We start from the raw sequence: 18169 nt of genomic DNA, 5'->3' as shown, positions 1-18169 counted from the left end.
GTTTCATTTTTTTCACTCGTAACGTATTTTATCACTGTAGGCTGCCAGAAAGCGAACTTACAAGCACTCTTTGAATCGATAAGTCACAGCACGAGACCAATGACAAGTGATCGCTTCGTCGTGTAATTAGAGCAACCGGCCTCCACTACAATTAGAGAATATTTCACACTCCATGCAGAAAGTGCAATAAACAAAACAGTGGGAGAAATTTCTTAGCAGACACATGCTGCGGAGAGATATTTCCGAGAAATATTAGCAGCCACCTATCACCATTGTGGTAAAAGTAAAATTATATAATTACCCTGAACTCATCACTTGAAAAAGTTTACGTCATAGCATTTCCGGTAATCCTGTCGCAGAAGGCTACCACTAAATTAATTCTTCATGTCGATATTTTCCCCGCATCTTTGGATACAAATTATCAATTGTTCATTCCAGGTGGCAAACATTAATTTCTAAAATTCTTAAGAAATGGTACAGATCATATCATTATGATAATCTTTTGAAGCGATCAGTAAATTCTGCAATGTTACAATTTTATTCTACCTCCACACATATATTTATATATGCATTTATTTATTTATTTTTTCGATATATTCCAACAATATATGACAATAAAATACACCAAGCACGAGTGTAAGACTCCAAGTGCCCATGGACTAAATGCATTAGGTAGAATTATATAATTGTGCCTGAGAATAAATTTGAAGTCATCATATATTATAAACAAAACATCAGAAATTAAAAAAACTAGAGCTCTTAAACTGCGAGAATACTTTTAAGATATGTTGCGATTATCTACAATGCTTCAGAACAAAAATCATACTTACAAGTTGTAACCTATTTTTTATTCAATATACGGACTTGCTTCTCGCATTTGTATAGTAATTTATAATATGGAAAGCAGTAATACTGTTGTGCTGACTTAAAAACAGATATCATGTCGGATGCTAATAAATGTCTCTTTTTTTTAAATTGAACCTTTGGATCACCAAATTGTTATTATTACTGTTACATATTTAAGTCCGCGCGGTTAGCCTAGTGGCTTTGCGCTTCGCAATCATATGCCTGGGGAAGGAGTGTTCTAGGTTCGATTCCCGTCGGAGACGTGAGGAGCTGAAGGATCTTCCTCAGCCATAGCCAAGTTAGCCGGTCTTGGGCGCGGGCAGTAGGGTTTTTTCCGCCAGTTTATCTGGTGTTTTTCATCCCGCAAGCAGGCAAACCGGCCCCTTGAACACACAGGGATACAGCCAAGAATACCTTGAGGCATAGGAGTGACCATTCTATCCTCGTATTTCGGTTACGAAATCCAAGCATGCTTGGAAGGTTGTGGGCCTTAAAGGCCTGTTAAAGCCATTGGGATAGATAGATTACATATTTAAATCTCACTATATTATACATAACACCTGCAGGGAGTTCAAAGACTCAGCGAGGAAGGACATCTACTCTACAACTCTTCGTCTCACTACTCCACCAACCTTCAGCATCTAACACCAACGCAACCTACCGCCGCCTACCACCACTAGTACTTTCACAGATAATCACAAACATCCATGCCCACGGCGGGATTCGAACCCGCAGCCTTTTGGCTGGAGAGCGGATAAGCTAACACTCGGCCAACCAGGCTGGCATTAAATTAAAAAATAAATAAGGCCGGAATATGCAGGAAAATAATTAATAGTAAACGAGGAAACTCTCTTCTTTAAATGTTGTATCCCTCCCTTCCTTCAAACAGCATACTGTACATAGTATGCTAGTTGAAGGAGGAGAGGGGGATGCAATAATTCCTGAGAGGCAGGATTCTTGAAAATTTGAGGGTGGATACATCTAGATGGATACATCGAGGGATATTCTAGACTTCACAAGGAAGTCTCAAATTCTTCGAAGGGCGAATTACTTCTTCATTTGAAAATGTGAAAAATTTGAATTCTTGTAATTAGAGTGCAATGTTTCAAAATATTTTAAGAATTATCAAAAATTAGAAAATCATTTCAGACTCAATGCTTATCAACTGCTGAATACAAACAGATGCTAGCTATTAATTATCATATGATTTCAAAATACAGCTTATGTAACATTTTACGTGAATCTCGCCCACCTCTTGTGAGCGAGATTATACCTCTATGGAGCATTATTACCGTGTATGGACTAAATCCACTAACCTTTTTCTAGTGATACCAACCATGGAAAGTTTTCAGAACACTTCAAAACTCGGCAATCAGGGAGAAGGTCACACACTGATCTGTGCAATTTAACTTAACTACCAATTTAACTTCTCCTTTATTATAACTATGAAGTTATAATAAAGGAGAAAATTATCAAAAAAAAAATTAAACGTCAATGGGAGTGTTTTGGCATATTTTTAATTTTTGATTTAATAAGGAAAATATGAGTGTGTGGCTGAGAACATCCAAAGTTCTGCGGCACTTTCGCAGTGCAGTCTCCAAAAAGTGATTTAAGAATTTCTGGAAGAAATTCTTTAAGAAAAGAATACATACAAGTAATGTCTTATGTGTGTACAACAACCCTAACTGCAGAACGCCTTTTTCTGATATGCGAAGAGAATATTCAGCTATTGCGATGTTCTTTGTCGTCTCATTAGACAAGCATTTCAATTAGGTTCAATTATTCGGTTAGATTGCAAGAAAAATGAAACGAAATGAGAGCGTACATCACAGTCAATTAAAAACTTGAGATACTTGGAAATCGTGTACACCTGGGAGGTCCAAGAATATGATAATATCATATTTTTACTAACGATAGAAGATTATGGTCTTATTGAAAAAATAATTCTGTTCTTATTATAATACTGTTCATCATTTGCTTATCATATATTTTCAATGTATAGCATAAAAATATATTTCCTAGAGGCCATTGCTGTTTCATTAGTAGTTAAATTATATATGAATTACTAGAAATTAGGCTACTTTATCTGAAAGTAGCATTTTCAAAGTTTTCTTGTTTAACAGAAAAAATGCTATAAAATTATGGTGGAGAAAACAAATTTTGTTCGTAGAAACACGATTTAATATTTATCGAAATTTATTAGGATATCTGAGGACTAAAGTTATGTCTAAGAGTAATAGTTAGAATGGTTCTCGTTCTTTGAACAACTTTCCAAAAAATGACTTTGTAATGAATGCATTCAGAACCAGTTATGAGCGATGTTTCTTCAAGGTCCTCTGCTGATAGACTTGATCCATAAATAGCTTTGAAAACTGCATAAATAAAAATATTTATTCTGGCTGTTTTTACTCTGTGTCTCGTATTGGACTGAAGAATTCTATAGTTTTGATTTCTTGTCTGCAGCATTTATGGGAAGACTCTTTTCCCGCACTGTAACAAGCTTAGTTAACTCAAGTGAAAAAAAAAAAAAAAGATTTCTTGTGGTTTTCATTTGAATTTTATCTGGAAAAAAGATTAAAAAAAAAAAAAAAACATTGATCAAATACCATACAGAATTTCGATAAAATATGCTGACTCTTCACAGAATTTGTGTTTGCAATAAACCTCATCATGTAACCATAAAGGGACAATCGATTTGTGTGCGTAATATTCAATTTTCAATAAAGCCTGCGTATGTGGAGAATGTAAAGTTAGCAATATGTTTGTTGCATTTAAGGATTCAGTAAACGGATCCTATATTTCTTTGCTAGAACAATATATCCTATATTTATGTTGCAAAGAAATTATCGGAATCATAAATGATATGTTACATGTAAGAAGCTGAAATGTATCACAGCATGTCATATATTGTAGAAAGAAAGAGAGAAATCGTTGATGAATCTTTTGAAAAGAGAATTTCTAATTACGCTGTAGGATCACTTTTCGCTCCTCCTATGAATTCATTTCATCATTTGCTGATAAGCTGCTTAATTTTACAAATGACGATATATTGTCCCATCACTATTTTAAGAAGCATGTATGTGACATGTCCTTAATATACTCAATAAGAAAATTGATTTCAAATTATAAACAACAATTATTGAATTCCACAACTAGTAATAATTGAGATCACTAGCAAAATATTTGCTATTTAATTCAAAAACAAATTTTATACCAACTCACGCTTAACTCAAATAGTACAATTACTTGGCTTACTTGCCAATGTTCCATTGGCAAGTAACCCAAGTAAAAATATATTTTAAAAAAGACATTTCTCTGGTAACAACTTCTCTTTCACGAAATTCAGAACAACAGCTACTTTAATTTAACTGACTGAGTCTTGCATCAAATATCGGAGCAAAAATTTACATTTTTCATTTCTTTCTGAAAAAAAAAGAAGGAATACATTAAGATTAACAATTAGGTTTAGCTAGGCTTAAGCATCTTTCTGGATCCAGTTACATTCACAAGATGGGAAGCATCCATATTTTATTATAGAGATGCGTTTTCAGCGGTGAAACTTTGGAGTCAGTTCGATTTTTTTTTTCTGTCTGCAGCCCTTAATTTCCCTAGAGTAAACCACAACCAGAAATTTACGAATAGGTAAATAGCACAAGAAAATTATTCCAGAGCCGGAATCGAACCAGGATATGACTGATTGCAGCGATGAGGCAACACTCAGAAACTAAACGTGCCTTTAAAATATTGAATATTACAGAAAAAAAAAGGTTTCTTTTTGTAGACTTTAGGATGATTTTAAAGATTTAAATCCTATACTTATTCTTGTTTCCACAATAAACCTACAATTTATATTATACTATTAATAATAAAGAAAGCAATATTTATTCATAACGACTTCAAAATAATTATCAGTTTTACACGTATATTCATTATGTAATACCTTGTAAATACTATACGAGAGACATCATTTCGATATCAGAATGGAATGCAGGTGTAATAGGAATTGTACAGAAAAAGGAAGAAACGGGTACAAGTATCTGGAGCTTTAATAAGAACATTTCTTGAAATTTACATATTCGCACTTTCGTTCAAATAACCTTTCTTTACCTTGAAAAGTTTACAGCCCATTGTCAAACAGAAATCCTCATTTCACAGAAGGACGGTGCAAAGCTGTAAAAGGTATAAGAATTATCTGAATATACACACTCACATGATCATTCGCGGTTTAAAAGGGTTTAATCCTTTGACAAATAGATTTTATTTTGGTTGGAGAAAGACTGAAGAGTGCATCGCCTTATCCACTTTTTTGTGGCTTCGCGATGCTGTGATACAGTTATTAGTAGTCCGACAGTTCACTAACACGTTTTGACTCGTCAGCTGTAAGGTATATTTTAAGCAGGTGGGGAAAAGGCATGTTCTAGGAGTCTCCTCACAGTGGTACTAAACCTACCGACATCTACAGGCAAAGTTCTGAAGATTACACATAGCAGAAATATTTTCCGGTACACAGTTATATAGCATGAGATTTCTTTAGTTTTACACACAAACGCACAAAAAACACGGGTTATTGTACAATAGATTGTCTGACGGGAAGAATTTGACACCATCTGGAGTATTAAAGAGGAGTTAAGCTGTTCATTTGCAAAGGTGTCCAGGAAAGAAAAAAAACGTATTTTTTTCGACTCATCAGTCCGAACCAGATAGACGAACAGGCACTTCTTTCTTCCCTACTTTTTCTTCGTTCTGAGATCCTGAGTAAATAAAAGAAAGATAAGTAAAATTTAAAATAGTTAAGATATTTATGGTAAAAGTTAATACACATTTGTAGCATTAAATAAAATTTCGATAACACTTGATTTAATGATCTGGTGGTTTAAAGATGAACAAATGTGTTTGTTCATCTTTAAGATGAACAAACACATTTGTTCATCTTAAATAAAACCCCACTGCGTTCAAGTTTCAAATTTCTTAATTCAATTAATTAGCACTAGTGTCATGTTTTCTAATACGTGCTAGATGAAATATCTTGTTACTTCCACACACCTGGTTTCATATTAAACTAAGTGAAGCTTAATCCGGTCATTTGTGTGTTTTCTCTTGCACTTTGTCTTATTGCGGAATGAAGTTTCCTGTTTGGAAAATCTTACCATCTCTGGTAAGAGATGGTAAGATTTTCCAAAGATGGTAAGGCTAACTCACTTAAATGAAGACGTTATAAAGCTCCTCGTATCTTCCTATATGGGGTTCGAACCTGGGTCTTTCAAACCGAAGGCTATCGTTCTTACCGACTTAATGACGGAGGTATACCATCTCGAATAATGTGTTTTTCGAAAAATATTATAATTCTGAATTGTCTTTTATGACTAAAATCTTTCTTTATCCATAGCTTATTTATTTCAGATTAAGTGAATATTGATTTATATTAATTTAATTATATATAAAATATTAGTCATTTATGCTTTTCAACATGTGACTGCACGGATGGTTTCATGGTCTAGTTCAACATCATTCTTTTTCTGGAAATGGCTTACAAATTCAACACTAACAAGAACATGTAAAGGTGTAATGTGAGATGTTCGACGTCGAAGCAAAAAAAAAAAATAATAAAAATAATAAAAATAAAATAAATAAAATCTGAACGACAAAATCGAATGGAGAATATAGAGTCGGTCTTGACTTACATCCTGGTTGAAAAATGGCATTGTTGCATTGTGACACACTTAAAAACTATGCTTAATCTTATTCTCTTTTATTTTCGCAAATAATATTCATGCTATGCCTGCTATAATGAAAAAATCAGATGAATATATATGTTGATGTTTTCTTATTTATTGAGTTAAAGGTAAGAAAACTAGCGTAATTTTTCCAATTCCGTTCTTATAAATTCAAGTTGATTTTCTTTTCCCTAAACTTAATCTTACATGTATGTGGGCTAGTTGTCAATGATAGAGAGAAGGAACTTGCTGGTGTTCTTCTTGAACAGTTTCAAGTTGTTATTCTTAACAAACAACACTAGATATGAACGTTATTCCAGAAAACAGCAGCTGCGGACTTGAAAAAAAGATAAAGATTGACTTTGCTTAGTGTTTAGCAATATACTGATGTTAGCTCTTTTCCTTTCCTTTAGGAATATGTGGATTCGAACTCTGTCTTGGACGTAAAGAACCGTTGTATGGTTCTTCACGTCCTTAATTTAATTTAACGAAGGTGAGTTAGACGATCACACATGGAAATGACAGGATTTGATCCCAAAAACAAGATTTTTTTTATCTCGCTAAACAGGTAAACCGGCCGGAGAACACATAATTGGAAAACAACTCCATTTTTAGATATTTTTGTTGTACCACAGGGAACGGTATTACCTTTACACCTCTGATGTAAAGGGAATTGGTTTTAGTATTTAATGGCTGCTAATGGAAAGGGGAAATGTCAGAGTGTAGTGTCTAAAGAAGTATGTTTTATTTATTTTTACTCTCATACTGAAGAAGCCACAGACTGGAAGTGATTATATCAGAAACCCCAGGAAACAAATTTTATCCAGAGATGAAAAATCTGATGTTGTATGAAGATCTGAGTGTTATCAAAGATAAAGAGTGAGCGTGAGGAATGAAATTTGTTTGTGAGAGAGGAAGTAGTACTGTTTTGTTGTGGTCAAATGATTATGTAGTCTTCGCTTTACTGACGAAAAAATGGGCATTTAAAATGCAGTTGTAAGTCTACTGTACATTAGCACAGGACATGTGCTACAGGTACGATAGTCCAGAAACCTGTTCTAGAGATTCAGCATAGAACTCTTTCAAGCAGGGCGGTAGTAATCAGACAAAAAGATCCTGTAACACTTGAAAATTCATAAACATTCATACTACAGTGGAATTAGAACCCTCAACATGTTCTTTGATGAACTATTTACTCGGCCAACCAGTTTATTGAGATCTTCCAGCTTGGAATAATGAGCATGCTGCGGTTCGTCAGATGAGGAGAAGGAAACAAAAGAATTTCAGTTCAGAAAAAGAAGTTTACGACAGCATTAAACAAGCGAAAGCAGCAAGCAAATAATTTTGACGTCACTTTCCAAAAATTTGTCCAGTTAGTACACATTTTAAAACTAAAACTGCGTCAATATCATCTTACTCTGAGATGATATTGACGCAGAAAAGTCATTACTCTTTATTAAACAATAGCATCACTATTATAACGCTAATTATTGATGTAGATCATATTGGCCTGTTCCAGTCTCATATATATCTAATATCCTCTTTTGAGATTTACCCGGCCTTCTCTTTCCAACTGGTTTATATTTTATTAATTGTTTATAATATCGGGTGTTGGCCATTCGGTTTACATGTTCTATCCACTTCTGTTTGTAATTGTTTAGAGTTTTTCTTCTATTGATTTTTTTTTGGATTTCATTTAAAAATCTTCGTGTTTTTTTTTTTTGTCTAATAATGTGCATTTTGCAGTTCTCGTGAATCTGATTTCACTTATTTTTATTCTTTGTTTATTGTCCAAATTTCGCTGCTATCGAATCCTGAATAATAATATGGGCACTACTCAAGTATCGTACATTTCAAAGCGTGTTTCGTTTTGTACAATATTTGGACTGAGTGTCTATTTATCAGGAGTATAATCTGTAAAAATTCTGAATTTTTTATGTTATGTCTTTTTCTCCTAAATATGATATTACACACTCAACATTGAAAGCATTTATCTGTTCTGTTATTTTATTATTAATAACTATTTTACTTCTAACTGAAGTTTGTCCACAAAATGACATTGTTTTTGTGTTATCTATGGATATTTTCACACCAAAGTGTTCTACTACTTGTATAATGTTAAAATTATACATTGCTCTTTGTAAACTGTGTTCATTATCTGATATTATTATCTGATCATCTGCAAATAATAGCCTCTTTATTTTGTTATACCAGGAAATGTCTATACCTGGATTATTTAAGGTTCCACGTTATTGATATTTCATCAATATGAATATTAAAAATTGTTGGAGAGACAGAGGCATCCTTATCTTACTCCTTGGTTAATAATTTGTTTTTCAGAAAGTTTTTTCCTTTTTTTTACTTCATTATCGTTGTATATATTCAATATTGCTTGCTTGTAGTAAAATATTAGATATATTTTACCGAGTAGCCGACCTGGTTGGTTGAGTGGATAGCGTATCAGCTCTCTAGCCAAAAGGCTGTGGGTTCGAATCCCGCTATGGGCATGGATGTTTGCGATTGTCTGTGGAAATACCAGTGGTGGTCGGCGGTAGATGGCGTTGGTGTAGTTGCGGTCAGTGGGTGATTGAATAGTGGAGACGGAGTTGTATAGCAGGTGTCCTCCCTCGATGAATCTTTGGAATCCCTGGAGGTGTCAAATAATAATAATAATATTTCATCATCATCATCATCATGCTTGTCAAGGATTTATGCCTAAAATGATCTGTTCCAGCCTTAGAAATCATCGTTGGATCTCTTAAGAGGACATTTTGGTTTTCGTTTTCCTAACGGTTTGTAATTTATGGCCTTGTTTTCGGGGACCCTGTAATGTCTAGAGAGCGTGTCCCCTGGATGGTGAATAGGGGAGCCTACAAGATATAGTGGGAATGTCCGAATATATTGAATAAGGACTCGTGGACCAACAGGGCATAAAGGGCAATCATTGATTGTAAGGAAAGTGGCACTCCCATGGTCCCCTAGCTGGATCTATCCACTTCCTCCTCCTCTACTTTCAGGAATATCCACACACACACACTTTAATGTTTCCTATAAGGCCTTATCAGCCAACTCTTCTTATTTTATGACCCATATAAGAGTACTCGAGGGCTATGGGGTCTTTCCATGTCTGGCATATATCCATGTCACCTCTATAATCTGTCACCCCTTCTGTATACCCTATTCCACCTATGGGTTTAAATTTGTAAAAATTAGGTATATTTATTCTTTGTATATAACAAACAGTATATATCTTTTTGCTTTGTCAAATGCTTTTTCATAATCTATAAATAAAAGATGAGCTTTTAAATTAACTCTATTCTTTTCTGTATAAGTAGTTTTCAAAAATAATAATAACTATATCCACTGTAGAGTGTCCTTTTCTAAATCCATTTTGACATTCTAGTAACACTTTTTCACTGCATATTTTCAATTTTTCATCAAGTATTCTATATTTTGTAACATGTATTCAATAAACTAATACCTCTGTAATTAGCAGCTTTTCTTTTATCTCCGTTTTAAATATAGATATTATTATACTTATATTCTATTTTATTAGTATTTGTCCATTTGTATATATTTTCTTTTATTAACATTTTTAATAACCTCTAATGCAATTTTTTCAAGCACATTTATACAGTTCGGAGTTTATCCCATCATCTCCTGCTGATTTACCATATTTTATTTTACTTAGATTGTCCTTTAATTCTTTCATTGTTATTATATCATTTAAAGCATTTTGTAACTTATTAGTGTAATTTTTTTAATGTTAGTATTATCTGTCCAAAGATCTGTGAAGTAATCCAAGAATTCTTTTACATCTATTCCGCAAATTATATTTGCAGTTTCTTTTATATCTGCATTCATGTGTTTTAGTATTTTATACACATTGGATCTTATTTTGTATATGTCTTTTTCTAGATATGATGCTAATTTTTCACAGCTTTCTCTGTGTCTATTTCTGGTTTGTGTTTTGGCTGTTGCGCTTCGTTTTTATATTCAATTTCATCTTCTTGTTTTTTGCTTCTTAACAATCGTTTAAGGACCAGCGATTTATTTTCGATTAGTTTTTATTTCATATCCCACTATGTACTTTTTTAATGACATTTTTTGTTTGTTCCTACACTTTCATATGCTGCTGATGTAATAATTTTTTATATGATTTCATTCTTTCCTTAACTACTTCAATTCACGTATTGAAAGAGAACATAACAACACGTTTATATAATTCATGCGAATCTCACCGACGAGAGGTTGTAGATATGATACACCTTAGTATTTTTGTCGGAAAAAAAACAACAAGACAATTCGGTTTTCATACTCTAGGATGGCGGTTTCTCGGTTGGAACGAAAATCGTCCACCTACTAAAGACTTTGGCAAGCATCCATACAGTGGGATCGAATTGACAGAGTTTTGATTTCGGAGCTATTCGTTTCTCCACTCAGCCAACGCAATCGACTTCTGCTACCTGATTTTAGAATTCTCTCAGTTCCATCCTGGCTACCACCATGCAAAAGTTCTTTAATGTAATGAAGCAAACAACCAAAAACTTCATTCACTTTATCTCTGAATCAAATCAGTGAGCTCCTAGATGTCAGTGGAAATCTAATTAATTGCAATAACCTTAGCAATAACCTCCATAGCTCTGTTATTTTCGATGATGCTCTTTGGTTGAAAAAAAAACTTGGGTTGGTGTCTGTGTCTGTAGGTGAGCTAAGGACATTTATCAGAGTTTTTCATCTGAAAGCAAGTTATCTGGTCTCATGTGGTGTTGGCAGGGATTTATTTTCCAGAAATGAAGGATTTTCCTGGCACAAAACAGTCAAACTGGCCAGAAGAACATATGCAATATACAGATATATGAAACTACAGGAATAAGGATGAGCATGAGACTACGGAAATGTGGTTACATACAGTATGCAGACACAGAATATGGCAGGAGTAAGAGTTAACAACCCATTCCGTCGGAACTGGTTGAGAATGCATTATGATGTGGGTCTACGCGTAAGCACGTAAAACAGAACAGAACAAATCCTCAGCTTAATCATGGCACATATGCACTATAAGTCATGCATGACCTTTCATTCTTTTATTTACTTATTTTATTTATTATATGTATTATTATTATTATTATTATTATTATTATTATTATTATTATTATTATTATTATTAATCTCTCTGCCTACATAGCGAGCGCTGTGTAGGCAGACAGATGCACGTACGCTGTATCGCTGCTCCTGGTTTTATAGGTTTAAAGTGTTAATTAACTCATGTTTCTAACTTGAAAGTGCTACTATTTATTTCTACTAGTCACGCTGAAGACCGGGACGTTCAAATTACCAAAATCGGATAAGTAAAATTCAAATTTTCAGTGTTGGAATTTCATAGAGTGTACTGCAGTCACCAGCCAACGAAGAACAAAGGATGTCGCCATTTTAAAAGTCGCACTATAGTCGCTAACGGGAAGAAAGGCTAAAGGTCACCGAGACAGCAAAGTTCAAGCAAAATGAGCTGTAACAAATGCAGTATGCCATTAAGCGATGAAGGGGACGGGCCGCAGTGTTCCGGATGTAACAAAAAACAACACTTCCACTGTTCAGAAAGCACGTGGAAAGCAAAAGGAGCTGTGAAACGGACCGAATGGCGATGTCAACAATGCCGTGAGAAAACGAAGAACAAAGACCAGACACCAAAGAAAAGTAACGACGCACATCAAGGTAAGCCGCTTCCGGATCCTAAAATTATAGATAACTTTGATTCATTTAAACTCATGGTGAAAGACTTATTAAATGCACACATGGAACAAATTAACAAAAAATTCGAGGAGTAGGAACATTACATACAGTTCAATAACGAGACCACTGAAGAAATGTTAGGAACCGTGCGAGAAATAAAGACGAAATTAACGGTAGCGATAGAAACGCAAGAAATACTCCAACGCAAAAATCAAGAATTGCGGAAAGAAGTAAACACACTCAAGTGTCAAATGGAACACATGCTACAAAAAGAAAGAAAAAAAAGAACTAAATTGAGGGAATAACGAAAGAAAATACAGAAGACTTAAGCAACATAATGCAACTGATCCGCAGCAAAATTGGAATTAAAATCGCAACCACAGATATCACCTATATCAACCGAGGCCTACAAAAAAATAAAGAGAGACCGCCACCAATCATCGCTCGTTTTAGCAACAGCAATCTGAGAAACTCCATTCTTACAGCAAGCAAGAAAACAAGGCCGACAACAACGATCCTAAATGATAAGAAATTCCCAACACCAATCTATATAACGGAACACTGGACTCCATACTTCAAAAATCTTCTATACCAAGCAAGGAAGACAAAAACAGAGAAAAACTACAAGTTCCTGTGGACAAAGAATTCCCAGATATTTTTTAGAAAGAATGAAAACACTCGAGTATACATAATCACAAGTGAATCCGACTTACACAGCCTACCAATATAAAACACTAACTCTTTACATCCTTAAGAATAAGATTAGAACTCATTTAAAAACTATATAATGGAGATCTCAAACATAGGCGAACATATCCAGTCAGACAACATAAACTTCAAGGTCTTTGACTCTGAAAAAATGTCAGACAACATTTCCACCAACACCAACTTCACTATCATACACACAAACATAAGAAGTATAAAAACACACTGGCTTACATTGACAATACAGCTCAATTATACCATGATAAACATAGATGCGCTAATACTGACCGAAGTTGCAATAAACGACACAGAAATTTACGCATACAACATAAATAATTATGAAACCTACAACTTATGCAGACCAAACAAAAGAGAAGGTGGAATTGTGACATTTATCAAATAAAAATACAATGTGACAGAAAAACAAACTCACTTGGAACATGCGGAAACACTAACTTTGGAACTCACAAATAGCCACAATAGTATCAAATACACAATAAACACAATATACAGACCCCCAGATAATAATCCACTCAGTTTTCTTCACGAGTTAGAAACATGGCTAAGCGGCATCGAACCGCTTACAACACACAGGCTCATCCTAATAGGAGACATTAACATAAATACTCTTGACCACGCTTTTTCAACCACTAACACATATCTTGATATACTAAGTCAGTACAACATAAACCCTACCATTAACTCCCCAACAAGAGAAGAAATACTCAATAATTCACTAACACAATCATGCATTGATCATATCAATATACGGGCTCCCATCCATACATATACATCATCAGTAATTAACGTAAAAATTGCCGATCACTACTTTGTCTCAACTTCATTTAATTAAGTTTCCTACCCCCCCCCCTCCCACCACCACAAAAGTCGACAAAACTCGATCATACTAAAGAGCATTGTCGATAACCAATTAAAAAATGCAGACTGGAATTCCCTACTCAAAATAAACGATCCTGTAACATTAAACAAGAATTTTCAACTAAAGTTCACAGAAATATACAAAAAAGCAACAAAACCTACACAAACTAGGCGACAAACAGACAACAATCCATGGATAAATGATGACATACTAAATACTATTACTGAAAAAGAAAATCTATGGAAAAAACTTAAAAAGTCACCCAGTAACACACATTTACAAACCTTATACAAAAACACAAGAAATAAACTAACAACAAAAATTCGTAGGGCAAAAAGACGCTACTACTTCCAAAAATTCATGGAATATAACGAAAACATTAAGCAAACATGGGCTACACTCAACGAATTAGTAACCCGAAAAAAGAAAACTTCAGCACAAGATTTTATTGCAAAAAGCTTCGGTTAGGACACACACCAAGAGGAACTAGCAGACTCATTCAACCATGCTTTCACAAACATCATCACACAACTCAAAACAAGACAAACTACCAACGATCAACAAAAAACTACCGACACACTAACTCAACAACAAACGATGTATATTCCAGCAGTAACAGAACAGGAACTGAAAGAAGCACTCCTAAAACTGAAACCAAAGACCATTCCAGGAATAGACAAAATAAGACTCACAGACTTTATAACGCACTTTGAACAAATAAATCCAATACTTTTGAAACTCGTGAACATAATATTGGACACAGGCATTATTCCACAACAACTAAAAACTGCAGTAATTACGCCAATATACAAACATGGCAAAAGAAACGATACTCAGAACTACAGACCAATAGCTACACTACCAGTCATCTCAAAAATTCTAGAAAAAATAACACACACCAGACTACAGAACTATTTACAGAAGTACAACATTATCTCACAAAACCAATACGGCTTTCAGAAAACAAAAAGCACCATTACTTTATTAGAAGACATCGCCGACACAATAAACAAAGATCTCGACAAAAACAAGTACGCCGTCCTTATACTGCTGGACCTAACCAAAGTATTTGACACACTTGAACATGACATACTACTCACCAAACTATACTCAATAGGTATAAGAGAAACACTGCATACATGGTTCAAGAACTATCTCTCAAACAGAACAAAGTAACAAAAATAGTTACACGTCAGAGTATACAAGTAAAACACGGTGTACCTCAAGGTGCCATATTATCACCCACTCTATTCAACATATACATTAACGATGTTCATAACATATCCATAAGAAGTCAAATATTTCAATACGCAGATGACAGTGCACTACTAGCAATCTACACAGACATTAACACAGCTCTTTGCAAAGCACAACAAGACCTAAACGAAATCACAACATACCTCCACCAAAACGCAATTCTAATCAACGGCACCAAAACACAGATGTTGATAATACACAACCCAAGAATCATACGCCCCGCATCACTATCGATACATTGTCACACATACCGCTGCATTAACAACAAAAATACCTGCCAATGTTCCGAAATCAAACCTGTAACACACGCAAAATACCTTGGTCTGTATATAGATTCCCACCTTAAATGGACAAAACACATATAATACCTACACACACCAAACTATTGATCATCGCAGCAAAACTCTTACAAGTTAAAGACATTATTCCTCCCAACATAAAAAAACTCCTATATCATGGTATCTGCGAAACCCTACTCAGATACGGAATAACAGTCTATACAAATACATCAAACAGCCACCTAACAAAATTAGAAACACTACACAGGAAAATGTTGTCAACAGTGATCTGGACACCTTAAATCCAACAACCAATATCCGAGAAGCACATGGCGATACACAGAATTCTGAGCATTAAAAACCTGAAACACTACATGACATTAACAAGGAATTACTTCAACATCACCTATCGAAACAATAGACACACATATCGTATAACACGACCTACGACAACTCTCTACATCCCCACACCCTTCAACAACTCACACGGTTCTTTTGTGAGATCACATCAGATACCCACGCAACTCAACAACCTATCAAGAAAGGTAAAACACGAAGATAACTACAGAACATTAAAAAACGAACTCTGGAAAATATACCAACAAAGTTAAGAAACCATTAACACTAATATACACATCACAAATCACTAGCATCCAATGCCTACATCCCATATATAAACAGTAGCAACAACACAAATACTGAAGGCTAAATCCCACTCTCTTCATAAAAGCTAACCCAAGCTTCGAAGTAGGTGGGATTAACTTGCCTCACTCATCTACAAGTAATCCTTATAAGCAAATGCAGAAATTTGTATGTATAATCATTCTTTCTCAAACTTAAAAAAAAAAATAAAATAAAATAATTCTACAAAAAATTCTGTATGATCTTCATTGTTAATATTAGAAGAACATGTGTAAATACATAATATAAAGGCAAAAAAGTATTATTAAAATTTTTAATTGAAATCCATTGTAGAATATGCAGCACTTAGTGCTGAATTCTGTAAAATTATAAGTTGCAATGTCACTCAAGATGTTTATCGTATATGCAAATATTTTAGCAATCAATAAAATAAAAAAAAATAAAAAATAAATAAAATATTATTATTATTATGTATATTCTATATTAAAAAATTCTGTATAATCTTTATTGTAAATATTAGAAGAACATGTGTTGTAAATACATAATATAGAGGCAAAAAAAGTATTTTAAAAAAAAAATTAATTGAAATCCAATGTAGAAAATGTAGCACTTTGTGCTGAATTCTCTAAAATTATAAGTTGCAATGTCACTCAAGATGCTTATTGTATCTGTAAATATTTTAGCAGATCAATAAAAAAAAAATTCATTCAACCATGCTTTCACAAACAACATCACACGACTCAAAAAAGACAAACTACCAACGATCAACAAAAAACTACCGACACAGAGTCAACAACAAACGATGTATATTCCAGCAGTAACAGAACAGGAACTGAAAGAAGACAAAATAAGACTCGCAGATCTTATAACGCACTTTGAACAAATAAATCCAATACTTTTGAAACTCGTGAACATAATATTGGACACAAGCATTATTCCAGAACAACTAAAAACTGCAGTAATTACGCCAATATACAAACATGGCAAAAGAAACGATACTCAGAACTACAGACCAATAGCTCCACTACCAGTCATCTCAAAAATTCTAGAAAAAATAACACACACCAGACTACAGTACTATTTACAGACGTACAACATCATCTCACAAAACCAATACGGCTTTCAGAAAACAAAAAACAAAAACAAAAACCCAAGAAGTAGGTGGTATTATCTTGCCTCACTCATCTACAAGTAATCCTTATAAGCAAATGCAGAAATTTGTATGTATAATCACTCTTTCTCAAACTTTAAAAAAATAAAATAAAATAAAAAATAAAAACTTATACAAAAAATTCTGTATGATCTTCGTTGTTAATTAAAATAACATGTTTGTAAATACATAATATAAAGGCAAAAAAGTATTATTAAAAATTTTAATTGAAATACAATGTAGGAATTGCAGCACTTAGTGCTGAACTCTGTAAAATTATAAGGTTCAATGCCACACAGATGTTTATTATATGTATAAATATTTTAGCAATGAATAACATAAATGCATATGTTAAAAAATTATTATTATTATTATTATTATTATTATTATTAATAATTAATAATGCAGGCGGAAAACAGCCAACGCAGAAAACAACCGCAGGCAGTAAACAGCTATCAACAACAGAGGGAATTAAAAACAAAGAAAACAACAACGGAAACCCAGGTGAGCCATCTTTAAATGCATTACTTGAAAATAGATTACAAAACCTAAAAGACTGTTTAATCGATTTTGTTGGAGAACTATTTAAAAAACATACCGCACAAATTACAGAAAAATTTAACCAATACGAGGCATTTATTAAATTTAGTAATAACTCGATAGAAGATATTTAACAGACCGTTAGAGAAATTAAAAACTGCGTCAAAGAGCTAACTGAAAGACAGCATAATTTAATTAAAGAGACAACGGACCTACGGCAAGAACTAAACTCTCTAAAGCAACAGTACGTGCTCTCAAACCAACAGCAGCACAAAAATGACCTCCTCATAAATGGTCTCCCAGAAATAGCTACGGAACCTCTAAGAGACACTGTAATACAACTAAGCCAAAAAATCAGCTCTCCCATTGAACCAAGAGACATCCAGTCAGTGCATCGGTTACCACAAAAAAGGAAAAGAGAAAA

At 33.8% G+C, this 18169-nt stretch overlaps 1 protein-coding gene across 1 annotated transcript in view; it reads right to left on the bottom strand.

The window, feature by feature from the left end:
• Positions 1-5532: 5532 nt before the first annotated feature.
• The window catches only part of LOC150098280 (uncharacterized), a 189303-nt gene continuing 176666 nt past the window's right edge, over positions 5533-18169 (bottom strand). Inside the window, exon 7 of the mRNA XM_090406296.1 lies at positions 5533-5597. Coding sequence (XP_090262422.1) covers positions 5533-5597 — 65 coding nt within the window. The remainder of the gene's footprint in view (positions 5598-18169) is intronic.

This window comes from Typopeltis vanoorti, chromosome 16 (assembly GCF_054136105.1).
Source record: "Typopeltis vanoorti isolate ZY-2024b chromosome 16, IOZ_Tvanoo_1.0, whole genome shotgun sequence".
NCBI classification, from domain to species: domain Eukaryota; kingdom Metazoa; phylum Arthropoda; class Arachnida; order Uropygi; family Thelyphonidae; genus Typopeltis; species Typopeltis vanoorti.
This window is presented reverse-complemented; position numbering and strand designations above follow the sequence as displayed.